At 30.2% G+C, this 19,906-nt stretch overlaps 3 protein-coding genes across 9 annotated transcripts in view; 1 reads left to right on the forward strand and 2 right to left on the reverse strand.

Moving 5' to 3' along the window:
• The first annotated feature begins 1,499 nt into the window (after positions 1-1,499).
• LOC149892321 (transmembrane protein 138-like) lies at positions 1,500-3,767 on the forward strand. The gene is made up of 4 exons (XM_090077759.1): positions 1,500-1,699; positions 2,053-2,224; positions 2,717-2,792; positions 3,528-3,767. The coding sequence occupies exons 1-4, from the start codon at positions 1,575-1,577 to the stop codon at positions 3,635-3,637; spliced, it is 483 nt and encodes a 160-aa protein (XP_089933885.1). The 5' UTR covers positions 1,500-1,574; the 3' UTR covers positions 3,638-3,767.
• A 3,229-nt stretch (positions 3,768-6,996) lies between these two features.
• LOC145181283 (uncharacterized) overlaps positions 6,997-19,906 on the reverse strand; it is a 46,734-nt gene continuing 33,824 nt past the window's right edge. Inside the window, exons 21-34 of one of the 7 annotated variants that reach the window (XR_016449596.1) lie at positions 12,030-12,178; positions 11,795-11,937; positions 11,555-11,635; positions 10,603-10,698; positions 10,289-10,454; positions 10,048-10,158; positions 9,885-9,932; positions 9,572-9,708; positions 9,235-9,432; positions 8,786-9,154; positions 8,643-8,696; positions 8,127-8,306; positions 7,809-7,859; positions 6,997-7,512 (exon numbers count right to left, since the gene is read on the reverse strand). Coding sequence is in view for 2 of the 7 variants with exons in the window: in XM_090077721.1 (XP_089933847.1) it covers positions 7,285-7,512; positions 7,809-7,859; positions 8,127-8,306; positions 8,643-8,696; positions 8,786-9,154; positions 9,235-9,432; positions 9,572-9,718; positions 9,885-9,932; positions 10,048-10,158; positions 10,289-10,454; positions 10,603-10,698; positions 11,555-11,635; positions 11,795-11,937; positions 12,030-12,178 (2,021 nt within the window). In the remaining 5 variants the exon portion in view is untranslated. Of the gene's footprint in view, positions 7,513-7,808; positions 7,860-8,126; positions 8,332-8,642; positions 8,697-8,785; positions 9,155-9,234; positions 9,433-9,571; positions 9,727-9,884; positions 9,933-10,047; positions 10,159-10,288; positions 10,455-10,602; positions 10,699-11,554; positions 11,636-11,794; positions 11,938-12,029; positions 12,179-13,731; positions 14,721-19,906 lie in introns of those variants that run through there. The other 6 variants (XR_016449597.1, XR_016449594.1, XR_016449595.1 and 3 more) reach the window with 6 other exon arrangements.
• Positions 16,181-17,072, reverse strand: LOC149892322 (uncharacterized). The gene is made up of 2 exons (XM_090077723.1): positions 17,003-17,072; positions 16,181-16,920 (listed from the first exon to the last, which is right to left on the reverse strand). Exons 1-2 carry the CDS (start codon positions 17,067-17,069, stop codon positions 16,181-16,183), a joined length of 807 nt encoding a protein of 268 aa, XP_089933849.1. The 5' UTR covers positions 17,070-17,072.

The raw sequence follows: 19,906 nt of genomic DNA on the forward strand, positions 1-19,906 counted from the left end.
ATTTTAGTAGCAACAATTGTTACTTTTAGAAGTCAACAATCTTTGAGTGTAACTTTTAGTGCAACAGTAACATGTTTTATACATCATTACCCCAGAAACATCCAATATTTAGTTACTATTACTTTTTTACAAGAGAACAAATGAGATATTTTTTGCGGTTTTTTCTCACTTCAGCCCATCTTCAAAGTTTACATACCCGTAATTAGAGAGAGGAGGATATATGTATCACTGGAAAAATCACAAAAAGTGTTATAAGGATTTAATTGAAAAAGGAAACGTTGGAGTTACAGATATTAAACACATTCAATACTGTTTGTCTCTACTCTCTCTCTTTCTCTCTCTCTCTCTCTCTCTCTCTCTCTCTATCTCTCTCTCTTCTATATAGCAATATACCTCAAACAAACAGCTTTAATTTGGTTTTAGAGCAGTATTTTTTTTTTTTTTATTCTTTTATTCAACTCACGTTTATTGAAATCTCTTTCATTTTATTTGTTGTTTATATATTTTATTTTTTTTTTTGCTTTTTGAAAATAATCAAAATATCCGACTAAGCATACAAAAAAAAAAAATTTGATGATGATGCTTTTGACAGGCAAGAGCTTCTTGGCTTTTCGATTAGAATTACCTGACTGCTGAATTTTTGTAGGATCTTTGTCTGTTCAAAGTGCTATATTTTGATATCACAGAATAGAAATTTCAATAATATAGCAGTATTATCTTCGGAAACTAAGAGATAGTGAAATTAAATATTCTGTGGGTGAAACTAAATATTCTGTGGGTGTGGTGGAAATTTTGATTTTTTTGCTCCTTTTCTAATGGTTGATTATAAATTAAATTTTTTTGGTTTAAAAACGTACTTTTTTCGTAAATAAAACATTTCTTTGTCCAGTATTGTTTTGGAATTTGGATGGGAATTTTTTTCTTTTTTTCTTTTTTTTTTTTTTTTTTTTTTGTAAATATGTTTAAGTAGTAATTTAAAAAAATAATCAGGGGGCGGTAATTTCCGCACGAAGGTGGCAAGAAGGCTAACCATGCCACCGGACGGACCTCAAAAAGAAATCCGGTGTAGGATAATTTCATGAATATTTCAAAGGATATCTTAAAAGTAAAGACTAAAAATTCAAATTATTACAATAAAATTCCAACTTTTTATTTGATATTCTTCGTGGCTCATATAAATATGAGCCTAAGAAGTCACAAGTGAACTAAGTTCCTTTTTTTTAAAAAAAAAACAAAAACATGTTTTCCAAAAGAGTGACTTTTAAAGAGTGATGCCTTTAAAATACTAACGCAAGATTTGCTAGAAAGAATATAGCTAAAAGCCCTTTTTTAACTCTCAAGTTTTAAGTAATAAAAATTGTAGTTACGTTCTGGTATCCTTGGAACCTTAAGTCGTTCATTAAGAATACACGGAATGAGTAGATTTGTTCTTCATTAACCACCAAGTTCCGTACGAAAACTTTATCGGTTAGCCATCCGATCAAGCGTGTATTTCTGTGCCTAGAAACTACGTTGTTTGATCGGTTTATATTTAGGAATATGGATGATGTATCCGTGTTTATCGTTTATAAAATATGTTTGTGTCAAGATACCGTCCTGTAGTTTATCTGAAAGTATTTTTCATATTTATTGATGTATTTGTCAATACGGCATCCTTTCTACTGAGAAGTAATAAAGTTGTATCACTTGTAATTTTTGTGTAAGAAAAATTCTCTTGATAGTATACGTACGTTTTATACGTATATAGATATGAACATAGGTTGTTATATAAATATCTAGCGTGAACTTCCTAGAATTTGTTATGATTTATAATGTGAAAATAACAATTTTTTTAAGCATGCTTATGTTTGTGTTATTTAATTTTGTAGCATCATAGCCTTAAGTACAACAAAATTAATTTCATTTTAAGTCATTTTACATATGCAGAAAAATCTCAGCAATATGTTAATATATTATTCAACAAATAAACAAGAGTCACCTAATATCAAATTAAGCTGAAATTCTTATTTTGATACCCAATCTATATAAATTTATTTTTTCTGTTTCCTTTAGAATTCAAGATGTATGCTTGATTCTTGCGCTAATTGTTTTGTTTTTGGTCTTCTTCAATACATTTGTTTTTCAAGCTGGACTTGTTTTTCTACTTGTTCGAAAGTTTAAATCAACAATATTTACAATATTAGTCTATTTTACATTATCAGTAGTGTTGCATATTCTGACTATGGTAAGAATATAAAAATATTTGTGTTTTCAACTTCAATTAAAAAATAATGCAATAAATAAAAGTATTTTAAAATGCTGTAAAAGAATTATTACGAACTTTAGTGACCTTATAAATTTAAAAGTTTTTTTAAAATAGTTTTTTTATTAAAATATTTCAGTATATATTTGATATTTATTGAAAAATCATTAAAAAGTTTTGAGGTATTGTTAATTGACTAATTAGAAGATGTTTTCACTTAAGAACTAATAATTCAATGCTACCAATTTAAGTTATAAATTCAAATCTTAACTTGGTAAATAGTCTCTGAATTTTTGTATAAAAGTAATTTCTTGGTTTTACTAATAAATGTGTATTTAGTGTTCAAATGTCATGATAACAATTCCATCTAATAATTTTGTTTCAAAATTCCAGGCTCTTTTGGGTTTTTATTTTTATCTTTATATAAGTTTAAATCTTTTTATAACAAGTTATGAAAGTTCTTTTTCTTTACAGAGACGAATGTCAAGTTATGAAGTAAACTTCATATGGACTGATGCATTTCAAGGACTTTATACTTTACAGCGAATTGGTGAAAATTTTTTGAGTGCATTTTTGTTATTGCTTTATGTTTTTTGTTGAATTTATATGATTTTAGGAGGTCCTACTATGCTAGTTCAACATATTTAAAACCTGAATTGAATTGCAAGCTTCTATTTAATAAAATGCAGAAAACCATTTGGATTACTACCGTTTTACTTAAGCTTTGAATTTAATCATAGCTTTTTGCAATTTTTAAATAATTGGGTTTCCCCTGCTGGTAAGTTTAAACAAAAGCTAATAAACAACACAGAAATGTAGCAGCAGAAGTTGGTATTTGTATTATGCTCATGACTTTAGCTCTAACTTAATGTTGCAGCTTTCAAATATGTATTTTATATTTGTGTATTTTATTGTGTATTTTTCCTAATTGTCACTTGTCGCAGTAATTTATAAAATTTTATTATTGCACACAAATGTTTGGTGCATTTATGTCATTGTCGCCTTTTAATGTATGATTTTTGGTTGTTTGAAATTTAGTTGTATGTATTGATAATCTTTGTTGTAGTTCAATGTTTACAAAATTTTCAAATTACTACACTCTCTGATTCCTCTTTTCTATACTCTTTGATTCCTCTTTTCTTTAAATTTCATCTTTTGTCTTATGATCCTTTAAAATTTCTTTCCCTTTAATAAAATTCTAACTATAAAATAATTGTAAAACTTTTTTTTTATACAATTAAATAATCTATATGATGGTGTTTTTTTTTTTGTTTGTTTTTTTCAGCGTCAGTCACATACTACTTTAGTTACAAGCGTGCTATTATGAAACTAGCTCATCCGCAATATTATCGAGATACTGAATGGCTCAGAAAAGAATTTGATCATGTTAAATGAAAATTTTCAAAATGTTTATTTTTTTAAAGATTTTTTATTTGACTAAAATTACCTTCAAATGTAGATATAATTGTAAATTTTATGGCGATTTTATCAAATATTTATTTTTAAAGTTTTATTATATTTCAAACTATTGAGTTTTTTTCTTTTGGTGGTGATTCTTATTTCAAAATCCATCTTTTATGGTCGAAAATGAATTAAGTATCAAATAATGTATAAAATTTTTTCGTTTAAAATGTTTCATCTAGTAAATCATACCATTTATTAAATGTTTCATCTAGTAAATCATACCAAGATTATTTATTAAAACATTGTAAATCTAAAGTTTGCGAACTTTCAAAAAAAATTTTCTCGATGTCATGGCTTATGAAGATAATATCTTAACTCTTAGCATCGATGTATTCACGTTTTAAAAAGATGCAACGAGTTCAAACCTTGTCATTTTATTATAACTTGGCTGATACAAATTTGAGAAAAAGCACAGAATTTTGGTTTAATATTACGCAGTTTAATGATCTGGGGAACTAACCTCGCTAGTAACAATAAAAATAAACTGTCACAAAGAGTCTAATTGCAACTTTTTGTTTAATGCTGACAGTCCTTCCATCCAACAATATATAATGTTAACACCTTGACTTTATGAGACGTTTAAAAGTGAAAAAATCTATGCATGTTGCTAAATCTGAATTTGGACTTAAATGACCAATGTACCTGCCTGAGTTTATAAGCTCTCAAACATTTTTCTTGTAAAAAATCAATCTTCTTTGGTGCTAACTAAGGTTGGCACCAAAGCCCTGGATTAAACTTAAACGAAATAAGTGCGTGTTTTGGGTCCCACAAGATAATGGGGTACCCAAAAAATTTCGGTCCTCTTAGTTGAAGTGTTTGACTTTCAAGCCACTAAAAAAGATTTATAGCAATTTTTATGTATATTTAAAGAACCCTTAGAACAACTATGCAATAAGGCAGGCTGAGTGCCTTATCTCTATTATGTATAGAAGCAGATGTGTTACGTAAGAATAACATTGAGGATCTGATCGATGACTGCAATTAAAAAGTACAAAAAAAAACGTTTTACAAAAAAATATTTTTTTTGTTTGTTTAATTTTAATAAAGTTTTATTCTCCGTAAATTATATTTATATGGGGGTACCAAAATATAATTATATGGGTATCTAAGGGCCTTAATCCGGTCGTAATTACTTTCATCGAATCAGGATCGGATTACAAATACCCTGTTTCTTTGACATCATAGTGATTTTGACGGTTCATTAGATTATCTATACAAAATAACTCTTGATTTAGACTTTCTATTTAAACGATCATAGACTAGAAAGAAGACCAATCCACATTAGCCAGAGAGTTCTTTAGTAATTTAGAAATTGATGTTCCTGCTTTGGTATCTTTAACATATTGTTTCACTAAAAAATATCGAAATTGCACTTGGACGAGTTTAAATCAATTGCATATTATCATCTTAAAAGTTCTTTAATGTAGTCATGGTCTGCACGACGATGAGTTTTTGACCAGATTTTGGAAGTTTTATTGCAGCTTTGTATTTTTCAAAGTGTTGCGTCGTTTTTTGAAGAACTCGGTTGAGAGAAGCTGTTGATATAAGTTCCATGACATTTTTTAAACCTTTGTTGTTAATACTGATTGTTATACTCGTGTTCTATTTTATTCTAAACTTAATTTTAATAACTCACAAAAAGAAAGTCAATGGGTGTAAAAGCAAAACCAAATATTCAAATGATTTGTCAGTAAACCTTACAATTCATTTGAAAAAGTGAATGACTTGGCGGAAATTTGAAATTAAAATCTTTTATGGAATTACCGACAAACAAATTTCATTTCAGGAAATCCCCATCGCAATCATTTTTTTAAACCACAATTGCTTCCTACTATTAAATAATATTTTAAGGCAACAACCTTGAGATTAAGTCTTTTTCCTTTCAAAAAATTTAATCTTTCATTTAACCTTTTCCTGTAAAAAAAAAAAGATTTAACACACCATTTGTTTGAGTAGAACACAGCGGGCTTGTAAATATGATCTAGTGAAAAGAGAAAAAATCTGGTTAAAATATTTTCTTAATTAAGAAATAAATTTGAAAAGAAAAAAAATAATGGTGTTATCAATTTTTTTTTTCATGTTTTATCAAAATTGTCCAAGATTGTCTTACCATTGGCATTTGAATTTATCTACATGAAAGTTATTATTTACCTTTAAAAACCCTACACAAAATATTTATTGCATCATAAAAACATTTATGATTCCATATAATGATGAATGTTTATGCGATGGTTCACAGATCAGGAATATTGCATGTTTTTTCATCAACAATTTTAACAGATGAACTCTGATAGTAACTCATCGGAAACATTTTTATCCAAGACGTGACAACGTTTAGTTAATTTATAAATATATTATATCATTCGTAACATAGTAATTATAATATTTCCTGTTTCAGATATTAACATAATAAACTGTACATGAGGCGGTTGTTTAAAATTCATCATGATGTTTTTTGCTACCAGACATTTGTGTTCTACCCTCGCCCGTAATATTAGGAAAATAACCAAAACTTTAGTCAATGTTTCAGGAATCGTGCTACATTTACCCAAATTATAGATCATTGACAAATTGCTACCGTGTCATGCTTAACATCCGCTAAATTAGCCATGTTACAAATGTCGAGATATATAAGCGCGTATCAGCAACTATCGATTAGGTCTTACAACGCCAGCTGACCTGGGTTGGACGCATGTTACGTCGACGCGAAGACGTACTCATTCGAAGATACGCGCTCTACAATCCGCCTAAACATGTAGGAGTAGCGAAACGTGGCAGGTCAGCGCTCACATACTCACATACATATAACAAATTGCTAACACCGTTGGAAGTGCCGCTGATTTGCAAGCTAGAAAACTAAATCATTGGCTGTAGACCAAAGTTGATAGCAGAAGCTCGTTTTTGACTGCACGAACGCAATCAGCGCATGATGATGATGATGATATATTGTTGAAAAAATGTTATTGTTATAAACCTCTTTACAATTTTTAATGTAGAGGTTTATACCAATGACATTAAACACTGCAAACTTGTCTATTATCAAACCAGTATAAAAACTATACAGCCTGAAACTTATTAACGATAATTTGATTTGACCGGTTTGATCATTTTCCAGGTTTACCAAATCCTTTATAAACCTTGTACCCCTTATAGTACTATTTGGATAGCGTTAATCGGTACAGGGTTCGTACAGATGCGTAGTCAGTTGATTGCATAAACTTTATCCTTACACAATTTATTCTTCTTTTTGTTTGATGTTTTAAAGAAGAGATAGAGATGAAATGAGACAATTAATCAAACGATTTAAGTAACTAAATTTTCGAGATTATACAATTAAGTTATAAAATATAAAAGATTTCTGTATATATTAGCAAATATCAGACGATACGCGTAATCTATACTATGTATATATAACAAATATTTTAGAAAAATTTAAGGTTTAAAATTGAAAAGCTGGCAAAAGACATAACTTTAAAGCAAATTAAAATATTTGATAGCAAGGTTGATTTGCCATTCAATCTAATTTCAGTCTATTAATCCGATGAACTTTGCCATCTTTCGTTTCTCAATAAATGTTGTTATTTCTTTTTTAATCTTGCTGCAGCTTCGTTGAGACGCTGTTGGTCCTCCTTATTTTTTTTCTCTCGATGCGTTTTTAACCATTTCTCACAAATTTCCACCAAATTCCTCTGATTTGGGGACTGTTTTGCGCTTTCAAGAATGTCTTGAATTTCAGAAACAAATTCCTTTTTTACGGCTTCTAAGTAAGCATCCTTTAGACGACCACATAAAATCAAAGCTCGAATCTAAAAAGTAGGAGTCAAAAAATCCTAATGGAATTTTAAATTTCTAACGAACAAGGGGAAAAAAAAGACGCAAAATGATCTTGTTTAATTGTTTAAACTAGATTTGTATTTGAAAAACTGTTTTTTAGCGTTCCTCACCTTTTCAAAAGGAAATGCAAGCGCTCGCCTAATCAAACAGAATCACATCATTTTACGCTCTCAAACACAACAACTGGTTTGCAAATCGCGCATTCAGTTACATACACGACAACAACAAATAAAATCAAATTTTTTTGCTTGTAGAAATTCTAAGTTACCTTTAAAACATCATCTTTAATTTGCTTTAAGAAAATGTTAACGTTTTTTAACTGAAAGAAATAAGAATATAAGAATGATGTAAATAATATAAGTAATAATAGTAATAATAATAATAATATAAATAATATTTCTTTTCAAAGCAGCCAGCACGGTTACCACAGTGCGTATATATTATAATAACCGTCGGGGTTGCAAGATGCCTACTCATGAGTCAAAGCTCAGAATATGACAATATAGCATTTGAAAAGAACGATTCAAAATTTATTTTCACTAAATTGAAAATTATAACAATTCAATTTCAAAATTGAAAAACTAACTTGATCGCTGAGTGAAATGACTTTCACAATTCGCATCAATATTTCGTCTTTTTCCTCCGGCCTGATCATTCCGTTTTGCTCGATATTTTGAAGAATATGATTTGCTTGGTCAAACTGCATTTTTTGAGCCAGTCGTGAAATAGAACGTCGAAATATTGCAACAGCGGGTAATTTAAACTCCTACCAAGAGAGCGTTGTAATCTCACTACCAAGTACACATCAATACAACTTTTACTCTATAAACTTATATTCCACCGTAATAATCACAATCATTTGTAGAATTCAAAGAACATTGAAAAAAAAAAAAAAAAAAAAAAAAAAAACTAAACCAGTTATTGGTCCAAACTACATTATTATAAATCTTTTATGATTCCAGACTACATTATTATATACAAAAGATTACTTATACAAGTTCATGATCGATTGTGAATTTGATAAATTTAAAAAAGTTAAACGTGTGAGAGATTTTGAAAAGTATTCAAACTTTTAAAAACCATCAGAGAAAAAAATAATCACCTGTATTATCCGAGAAACAAGGGGCAGTCCATTTCCTGACGAACTTTCCAAAACCTAAGTAAAAAAAAAAAAAAATGTCTAAAAAAAAACCATAAGCCACCAAATCTAAAAAAATATCATTTACACATAAAACAATAAATCACCTTTACTGCCAACTCTGCTCTTTCTTTACCGTTACCAAACAAAGTAGGTATAGGTTTTTCGGTTAATTTGCCCTCTACTTCTAAATTATACATGAATTCTGTAACCTCCATTTGTAAATTCACAGTACTTAAATAGCGTTTCATCTCACTTGTGGATATCTCTCGATTGGTTTGTAATTTCTCATCTCCTAAGAATGAAGGAATATGGCTGACAAAACTGCTGCTTCTATCTTTAAGAACAATTTCTAAATATTTAGAAGCATGTTGCAGATGCTTTTTTCGAGAAACAAGATCACCAAATGAACTAGGAGGTTGACCATTCGAACCCAAATAAAATCTGACGCAAGTTAAAGCAGCTCGAAAATAATCCTGTAATAAAAAAAAAAAGTGCCCAAAAAGTATTTCTCTCAACGACCTCCTACTTAAAACTTTAGAAAATATCGTTTCACCTTAATAGCAACCTGAAGTTCAAACAGGCAATTGTAATAGCCTTGCTTACTCAGTTCTTTGCACGCATTAGTGAAGTAAACTTCCCAGAAACGCAACGAAGAATCGCTTAAGCGCAACTCCTCAAAGAGCTGATCAAAACAGCCTTCTTTAAAACAAGGTGTTAAGAGATACTTTGTAAAGGTTTCATGAGAGCATTTCTGAACAAAAAAAGGTTCTCTATTAAATTTCAAAAGAAAACAGAATTTATTTGTAAGTAAAAAACAATCAACATATAAGAGCATTTTTAAAATTAATTTTAAGCAATTAACATGCAATATTTCTAAACATTCAGCTTACATTGTCCTTTACATACATAACAGCATTTTTCAGCAAATGATGCCGCAAAAAGAAATTAATGGTTTGAGCATGCGAACCATAAGTGCTCAGGTAAAAAATTATTTCGTCATATCTGGATTTATCGAGAATCAAGTCACCTGTAAAACTCTAAAAAACTAAAATTTGTGATTATTTACACAACACTTTCAAACACACCATCAAACTAAAACCCATTTATTGTTTAAAATACATGGAATTTTATTTCTCAGAAAGCAAGATAGCAGCTTTTACAATTATAAGTGCACAACCATAAATTTTTAAAACTATTTCATACTTTAGTTCTTTCTTGAAAAGAAGCTATTGGCGAAGTTAGTGTTTCTCTCTAAAAATAATACTTTTACCTTGAATCCTGTTATAGGTTAACAGTAGAACAAACTCCACTAATCCATTCAAACTCCAGTAAAATTAACAATAACTCTCTTATGGATCTCACTTACAGATAAATGAAAAGGAAGAAGCAATAAAGGAGAGCTTTCAATAGTGTTCACAATCTTCTCCAAATAGTAAGTGTTTGGTGAAAACGAATTCCCTGAAATGCCACGAGTTGCCTGAAAATAAGTGAGTTCAATGTAAGACTTTAGGTAAAATTGCTTCTACTTACAAAAATAAATCAAAACATCTACAGTAAAAGTAATAAATCAAAACACCTGCTGCAAAGCAATGAATCAAAACACCTACTGTAAGGCAATGAGAAAAATGTTCTCGTGCTTTTTCAAGATGGCCAGATTTAAGTTTTGCCATGCCCATTAAGAAAAAAACAGGAACGGAATCCAAACCTGCTTTACTTGTTATTTCTAAAGCTAGAGAAAATCTTTCCTGTTCCATAAGCTTTTCACGCAGCCCTCTAATGATATAAAAAACAGAAAGATTTTCTTAAAATTTTAAAAAAACTTAGTGATATTTTATTCCATCTCTTAAACAAACATAAAAGAATCCTTTCATTTCTGAATTTTCACAGCTTTAGAGTAAATGTTTTTTTTCAAAAAATTCACCTTAAGCATTCAGGATTTGTAAAATCTTGTATTGTTGGCACTTCACGCCAATTTGCAGATAACAAAATTTTGAGAAGCTCAACATAAGATAGTTGACTGAAAAAAAAATTAACAAAAAAAAAGTCTAAAAATCATTTACACAAACATTGATTCAGTTTGTAAAAAATTAATCAAACTTTGCAACAAGATTTCTTACCAGTTGCTTAAAATTTATTAGCTTTACAGATACTTCATTTTGTTTAAAATTAGTTAAAACAATGGTTTTTTTAATAATATAAAATTTAGCATTTCATGTTGCGCAACCACAAAAAAACTTATACTTTCTAAGACATTTTTTTGTAACTCCATTATTTGTACAAAGTAAACATTTTAAATTCCATTTTTTGCACAAATGCAAATTTTTCTTTACCTTTGTGTGAATCATTTTTCCACTAAAGATAAAGCACCAAATAAACTAAAATGTCATTTTATGATTCATTTATTGAGGAATATTTTACATGACAAACAATTTCACACATTTTGTTTTTCATGAAAGGATAAACATGAACTTAAAACAAGCTCTTTTGATTGGGTGAGAATTACTTACTTTAAACAAACATTTTTGATTATGTCTATTCATATATTTATCTATATAAATTTCTCAGCTTGTTCTCTTTTCTGTAAATTTTATTCATACACATAATTCTTTATCTTTCATTTACAAAAGTCATCTTGTAACATCTTTATTTAAACTTCTCTTCTGCTGTCTTGTAAGAAATTACAGAATAAATAAGAGAATAAAAATCGCTATTTTTTTGCACACAAAAAGTTAAATAATCTTGCTTTTTAAACTTAATCACATATTTTTTGTACATACTCTGTGTTTTATTTGTAAAGATTTAATATTCACAATCAATGAATCATTAATCTTAATTCATAAAAAACAGCAAAGCAAACTCATGATATTACTTACAAGTCACATAAAGATACACCACCCTCATCTCCTGCCTTTGTAAATTTTAACTTTGCGTGATTTAAAATGAACTGAATTATCCTAAAATTTAATAAACAATTTATAGAAAAATTAGTAAACTTAAAGGTAATATTTATGATGCAATAAAAGTATACCTCCCAAAAAAAAAAGAAAAAGAACAATAATGAAAATACTTATAAAAATGAACAAAATAAAGGAATATCTAAGAATACAGTATACCCAACAACCATATTAGAGTCAAAGTCTGTCTTGGATTGAATATGTTGAGAAAGTTTATTGCAGAATTTTACTAAAAGTCCACTGGCAGCTGTTTCATTACTATGCATATCAATTATAGATAAACACAGAGGTGCACTTGGTGCCTATCACATTAAAATATTATAATCCACAACACTTCTAGTATTGAATGCTAATTACAATTCTAAGCAAAAGTTAAATTAAAAATGAACTTTACCTGCTCATAATAAAAGTCATCATAGAAAACTTTGTTTTGATTTAAGTCTGGAGTTAACATCCATTCTGGCTCATTTACTCCAGCCTCGCTGCTTGTATTCTCTGAAGGAGTTTTTGCATTTTTTGGCAAGGATCTAGGGGTTGTTGCAGCTAACAAAATTTGTAAATAAACTAATTTATCAAAAATAAACTTAAGTTAAAGGTGATGTAAGATTCAAATAACTTGATGTATGTTAAAGGTGATGTAATGTTCAAATAACTTGATGTATGTTAAAGGTGATGTAATGTTCAAATAACTTGATGTATGTTAAAGGTGATGTAATGTTCAAATAACTTGATGTATGTTAAAGGTGATGTAATGTTCAAATAACTTGAATACTCTTATTTACGCCAGAGAAACATAAAAAATATTTACAACTATACTATTTTAACATACAAACACACATATAGTAGCATGCAAAAGTTTATAAACAGTTAAACTTTTCTAATTTTTTTGTCCTAATTTAAGTTAAGGTGATGAAATTTTCAAACAATTGTTCCTATAATGTGATTACATAGTATAATTTATTCAAAAAAATTATAACTTGCAACAGAAGGGGGAAATTCCAATTTTTTTGAAAACTTAATCATGCAAAAATTTATAAACAAATGAAAAATTTCAAAAAAGTTATATTATTTCTAATTCCTCCACAATTTTTCATCACAGCACATTAGTATTTTGTTGAATAAACTCTAGATTTTAACATTGCTTAACAACAACAAGCTATAGGGTCAATTAAGTTGATAAGAACATCTATAGGGATATTTGCCCAACAATCTGAAAGCATCGGAATAAATCATTTTTGTTGGTTGGTTTTTCACCTATCAATTGATGATTGAAATGTTCCCGAAGGTGTTCTATTGGGTTTAAATCTGGGCTTCGAGAAGACCAGTCCAAAGTAGGAATTTTTTTCAAATTGAAAAATTTTTTCATCTTTCAGACATCTTACGTACGTGATACAATTGCTACCAAACATACAAAACTTTGATTTGTCACTAAATAAGATTTTTGACAATTCTTCTGAAGTCCAATGCAAATAATCTTTTTCAAATTTCATTTTGGCTGAGCAATTATTTAGTAATATTAATAGCATCTTGGCAGGACAATGACCAAACAAATTATGCTAATGCAGGCGACATTTTGTAGTATCTACGCTACAATTAACATCATTCTTTCTCAAAATTCTATTTAATTTAACGGTACTTTTGCAGGGATCTTTTTTTTGATTGTCTTGCCTAAGTTCTGTCTTCATATTCTATAGTTATCTTTGGCCTGCATGAATGATTCTTGTTTTCAAGTGTCTTTCGGTCTCTATATCTCTTAACTAATATGCTATTTGTTGATTTAGCCACATCATTAAGCTCATAAATTTGCTAATAAGGAATATTTTTCTCTACAGCACACATTATTAAATTTTTCATTTCTCTTGAAAATTCCTTTGACTTTCCTGTAACTTTTAAAACTCAATTTAAGTAAAATATTATCTCCAGTAAATTAATTTTAATATAAATACATTTTTCTTAATGAAATGTTAATTTTCTTAATGGGGCATTGAATTATTTATAAACTTATGCACGGTTATGTTTTCAATAAAATTTGAATTTCTTCCTTCCAATACAAATTATCATTTTTTTTGAGTAAATTATTATATAATCGCATTATAGGAACAATTGTTAAAAATTTCATTCATTTTCAGTAAAAAGTCATATAGTAAATGACAAAAAACTTGAAAAATTTAGCTGTTTGTAAACTTTTGCATGCTACTGTATATAATTATAATATACTGTTAGATTTTATTGCCTTTTTATCTTTATTATAATATTTCATAATATTTTCACATTTACCAGCACATTACAACAAAGGAAAATTAAGGAATTGTTTTTTTCTGCTTAAATCAAATAATGAATTACATTGCATCAACACTTAGTTGGGTAACCTTTTGCATAAAGAACAGTCTGGTAACAACTAGGCATCAAGACCACAAGGTTAAGGACTGTTAACTTTTCAATTAATCCCTTTTGTATAACTTGATCAAGTATATCATCAAAACAATTAACCCAAATAATATCTCAATCTATTTTGACCAGCAGGAGGTTGAATGTAATAAATTCCATCTTTACTCATTACTCTTAAGAATATTGGTCTAATCTTTTGATACCCAGTAAAGATGGCATTATGCAAACTTGATTTGGGAGATTCTTATAGGAAACCCATGGTTTCTTAGCAGGACACCTTCCAAACAATCTTGAAACAAGTAGACTTTGTTTTGCAGTTCCAAAACCACATCTAATAAGATCACAAACATCTGTCTTGAAAACTCTAAAGTAAGCTGTAACTTGATGAAGAAATAAATCTTTTAAAACTTATTTAGTAATGAGCTCCTGTTTTTCCTACCAAATTTCCTTTTGATTTTCTTAAATGTTATGGTTGCATAATAGTGATCAGTGCAATTTTCATTAAAAATATTTTTAAAACAGCTGAAATACCACAATAAATAAAAAGATTAAAAGGATCAAAAGTCAAAAAATAGTACTAACAACTACTTATTAAAAAATTCTATCAATTTTTAACAGTAAATCTCATAGCTACAGAGCAAAAAATGATCAAAAAAGAATTGGTTTCATCTTTTTGTTGGCTAATGTATATGTAACTCTAATATATAGTCAAAAGGCGGTTCTGGCGCATTGACCCTTCCCATACTTAAGGATGCATAAAAAATGGTGAACACTTCATATCATGACAAAACCAATACTTAAGAGTCGTCTTTAAAAATCAAGAAGAAGTATAAAAATAATCATGTTATTTCTATACCAGTTCTTCAAGATGCCTGTTCTTCTTTATTGCCTTGTTTTGTAATGTCCGATGGCAAGTGTGTGAATGCCGTCTTCCAAGATGTGTCTTTTGTCGTCGTTAGCGCTGAGTGCTACTTTGTTGATTTCTTCGGTGTAGACATCGTGATGACGTGATCGGAAGACGTTCATGGTGGTGAGTTTTTCTTGTTTAGTCATTAAGCAGTCACCACAAGGTATTAATAACTTCTTGAAAGTCAAGACCTTCATTCAATTTTTTTAAAACATAAAGACACAAGTGACCACAATAAGACGTATCACCAAATTGAACTCTCTCGCTGTTATAATAAACTGAGCTTTTAAAATAATGGACAAGTTCGACAAGAGGAGGTTGAGCATAAGAGTCAAAACTATACTTTTTATCCCCGTCTTTATACCAACAGACCCAATGAAACCCACCAGTGCTTGAATCCCCCGTGTTAACAATACCACATTCTTTTTTTCTTGGCTTTTTTGGTAACTCATCCCTGACAAACACGCCTTGAAAGTTTTTTAATTTTAACTGTTTAGCAGACTTTATCAATTGAAAGTTAGTTAAAGCTTCATTAGGTAAAACAATTCCTTCTACGTCAATCCATTGAAAGTTGATCATTTTTTTTTAATTTCTTAAAAAGTTTATCCGAATTTTTTTAACAAGCGATTTTTCATAGAATAGCGCCTAAAAAGGGTATACTATTAAAGGGTGAGTTTGGTCCGAGCAATAATCCGGATCCAATAGATTGATAGCCTTTTCCATTTTTAACAAAGAGTCCATCACCGTGAACATTTTTAGTCCATGGGGTAATAAACAATCCTTCTCCACCTAAAGTTTTTATCTTCATTCCTTTTCCATTTTTGCTCATGTAAAAAAGACCTCGCCCAGCAATTTTATCAACCATAGCAGAACCAGCAGAAGATCCTACACCTGCTAACAATCCTGTGGCTAGAGCAGGAACTACTCTTGTTGCAAGAGTGCTGCCTAACATACCTTATAACGGTAAAAGAGCTCCGATGAAACCTCCTTCTATTTTCGAGTTGTATGATAATTGTTTTCTGCTCAATTTAAGAGTGATCCCTTTTCCAGCTTCATACGCTTTTCTAATTTTGTTCAATTGCGTATTAGTGATAGCGAGAACATGTTTACCGTTCAAGTCTTGATGAGAAAGCTTAATGCTAGTATCGGTTTTGTCTTGAATGGCTTTTTTAATTTTATCAGATTGGCTCTGCGAGATATTAATTTTGATATTTTGATAATTGCTCATTTTTTTATGTATTAAAAATTATTTATTTCACTTCTCGAATATGATATCGTATTGTAATATCCTCTCCACGAAAATCAACCAAATCTCCATTCTGATCAATGATGCGAGTAACCATTGTTGAAATTTCAAACAGTTTAACAGGAAGATAAATCAAATGCATTGGTCTCTCGATGATTTTATAGCCAGGACTAACATTTGGATAAAAGGAGTAAATGCAATTGAGTTGGGTTCCATTAATATAGGATGATCCGATAACGTTGTTAACAATTCTGATGGTGTTAATGCTTGAAATTCTAACGATATGATCCGACTCGTATTCGGAATTGGAATTTAATTTTCTTTTAGTAAATCCTAAAACTGAAGAGATGCTATTCTCCACATTAAAGTCAATCAAATAATTCAAGCCAAGTTTAATGGTTGATTTTAAAGTATTAAGATTGATTCCAATTTGAAGGTTGTTTGGAGAGTAATTAATTTTATTTGCAATAATATAACTTCCACGTTGAGCTGATTTTATTGTGTTTAAAATAGACTTTTGCAAATACTCATTGATGTCTTTAATGTCATAGCTTCCTGATGGAATGATAATGTTCTCCCAATTAGCTCCATTGTTCATGCTGTATTTGAAAGAATTGTTTTTACTGTTTACATTTGGAATGCTGTTGTAAGTCTCAAGACCGAGAAAAGCCATTTCATAACTTTTTCCTTCGTCAAAAACGATTTTATCCAAAAAATCAGTGGTGATAACACTTGATTTTCCATCTACATCGATTATTATACCTGTCATTTTTTTAAATAAGAATTATTTTTTAAATTGTTTTAGAAAAATAAAAAATTGTCAAACCCGCTTCGGTACTTTCCCTCGTTCTTTTTAGAAGAGAGATCAATAACGGCAAATCCGTGAGGTTCATTCCAGCAATGATTGCAAAAGGCTTTAAAATCTTCTATTTTCATATCGCATGAAACGTGGTCTTGATAAATGTGATTAACACTTTTTTGGTCTTGTTTAAAGAGACAAATAAAGTTAGCATTTTCTCTGATGGTATGTCTTGGAATCTCGAAATAGTTTTGAGCGAGGTAAAAGCAGTCGACGTTAGAGTGTCTTCCTCGGATGTAATATTTTTCGCACTTGTTTTGATTAGTTAATTGCAAATCGTCAAAGATCATTAAATTGTTTTTGGTCGAGTCTAAGGATTCAGGTTCAGGCACATCGTCCGCTGTTTCAAAAAATTGACACTCCATATCATCATTGTTGGAATATTTTTTTGAAAGATCGTTAATAACATCTTCATGGATTAAATTCAATTTTTCCATTTCGTCTTGTACATCATCCGTTAACAAATCAACAATATCCTTTTTAGGAAGTTTATTTTCGAAGGATCTTTTGAGTATTTTGTATTCGGGTTGGAAAAGGGATTTTCCAAACACTTGCAAGCGGTTGTAATCTAGCCATCCCGGTCTGAGAAGTAGATTGAGCAGCAACGTTGTTTTTCCATATCCAGACTTTCCAACGATGATTCCTCGAATGCTTCTTGGTAAAAGTTTGCTGTTGTTTCTTTTGGTTTTTCCAATTTTACACGACAATTTCATCACTTCCATTTTTTATATAAACTTTTTTATATATGTTAAAATGTACTGTGTTAAGTGTAAAAGAGAGACTGAAACCATTCACTTGAAAAACGAGATCACAAAAAACAACAGACCTATGTTGAAAGGGACTTGCAACTCTTGTGGGATAACAAAATGCAAGTTTGTTTCTTCTCATACGCCCAAAGGATCATCTTCGCATGCGGTCAATGGAGGAGACTTGGTGGAATCGATCAACAATTTTTCAAAATAAATAAAGCTTCCATGGGCAAAGTTTCCAGGAGAAATGCACGTTCCAGGAATGAACTTTGCTGGACCTGGTACCAATTTAGACAAAAGACTCACTTCCACAGACATGTATCAAGAGTGGAGCAAACCGGTGGATAGAGTAGACAATGCAGCATATCACCACGATTTAGCTTACAAGTATTTTAACGACAAGCAAAACAGAAATTTAGCAGATCGAATGATGCTTGAAGAAATGGATTCTATACAAAATCCTACTCAGAGAGAAATAAGCGAGCGAAAAATCATCGAACCCATCATCAAAGCCAAAGCTAAATTCGGATTAGGTGTGAGTGATTTGAAATGGACGGATCAGCTTGCAGAGGAGCTTCATAAACCGGTGATTCATCATTTTAAAAGAAGAAGGGTGATTGTAAACGACATTGATGAAATATGGGCCGCAGATTTGGTGGATATGCAATCGTTTTCAAAATTCAACAAGGGCGTAAAATATTTACTCATGGTGATCGACGTGTTTTCAAAGTATGGATGGATCGTTCCGTTAAAAAGCAAAACGAGTCTTGAAGTGGCAGAATCGTTGAAAAAGATTTTTGGTGAAAGAAAATGCGTCAAATTGTGGGTAGATAAAGGAAAAGAGTTTTACAACAAGCACGTGAGAGCGTTGGGTGTGCAATTATACTCCACTGAAAACGAGGAAAAAAGTTCTGTTGTCGAGCGATGGAACAGAACGCTGAAAGAGAGAATGTTTAAATATTTTTCAGCCAACAATACCAATAAATATATTGACGTATTAGATGAGATGGTGAAAAATTACAACAACACAAAGCACTCTTCCATCAAAATGACTCCATTGGAGGCCAGCGATGAAAAGAATAAAGGTAGGGTATGGTGGAATATGTATGGAAAGGATCAAACATTACCAGCAAAACCGAAATTTTCCATAGGTGATCAAGTGCGAATCGTAAAAAAGAAGTCTCATTTTGAAAAGGGGTATACACCGAGATGGACTGAAGAGGTTTTTACCGTGTCAAAAGTTCAGTATACGGATCCTCCCACGTATAAAATCGCTGATGCTAACGGTGAAGAAATTCAAGGCACCTTTTACGAGCAGGAGATGCAAAAGACGCATCAAGACATATTCAGAATTGAAAAAATCATTCGCAAAACCAAGAGCAAGTCGTTAGTCAAATGGTTGGGATATCCAGACTCGTTTAATTCATGGGTAGATAATAATGAATTGTTAAGTTTGCAAAAATGATCTAAAAATTTATTTTTAATATGTAAAATGCATGCTCCTCACAAGTTTTTTAGAAATGTTACCTCAGCAGAAGTTCATAGTTTGGATTTGCAATTAAAAATTTTGGAAGAGAGGGTTAGAGAGTTGGAGGAAAGAAGACCAAACAACATTATTGTGTCTACGAAAACGTTAGATCATCCACCTTATTTCAACGTTAACGAACAATATGAGATTTTTGCCCAGAAAGACATTAAATTTGCTGCTCTCTCACATACAATGATAGCTTTATCCATTGGGCTGAATTTGGAGAAAGGTGTTGCAGTGATAACATTAATGAATAAAATTACTGATCAATTGAATTATAGAAAAAACGAAGTTATTATTTCAGAGTCTGTAGATGATGTTATTATGGACGTGAATAGTAACAGCAAACAGGACGTGATTGTTAAAAAAGGAGAAAAACTTTGTAAGATTAGTTACATTGATTTAAAATAGTTTTTTTCGCTTAATAAAAATGGAAATATTGAATGAAAAACTTTATCCAGTTCTTCCATCAGCTCCTATAGATGAAGGAGGACATGTTTATAGGCTTCAGAAAATAAGCGAGATTCAGAAAGAGATAGAGAGTGAAAAAGCAAAGCGAGTTCATCTAAGCAAAAAGTACCATCGCGTGTTTAG

The sequence above is a fragment of the Hydra viridissima genome, unplaced genomic scaffold, assembly GCF_058129835.1.
Source record: "Hydra viridissima isolate aposymbiotic clone 2 unplaced genomic scaffold, HvirCarnegie_v1 scaffold_2, whole genome shotgun sequence".
NCBI lineage: Eukaryota > Metazoa > Cnidaria > Hydrozoa > Anthoathecata > Hydridae > Hydra > Hydra viridissima.

What these genes read in the sequence shown, in the direction of transcription:
- LOC149892321 (XM_090077759.1), top strand. Translation starts at nt 1,575, where the DNA reads ATGTTTGTGTCAAGATACCGTCCTGTAGTTTATCTGAAAGTATTTTTC. An exon ending in TGTTGCATATTCTGACTATG is followed by an intron (nt 2,225 to 2,716) that starts GTAAGAATATAA and finishes TTTTCTTTACAG; the next exon opens with AGACGAATGTCAAGTTATGA. An exon ending in TTATACTTTACAGCGAATTG is followed by an intron (nt 2,793 to 3,527) that starts GTGAAAATTTTT and finishes TGTTTTTTTCAG; the next exon opens with CGTCAGTCACATACTACTTT.
- LOC149892322 (XM_090077723.1), bottom strand. Translation starts at nt 17,069, where the DNA reads ATGAACCTCACGGATTTGCCGTTATTGATCTCTCTTCTAAAAAGAACG. An exon ending in GAGGGAAAGTACCGAAGCGG is followed by an intron (nt 16,921 to 17,002) that starts GTTTGACAATTT and finishes TAATCGATGTAG; the next exon opens with ATGGAAAATCAAGTGTTATC.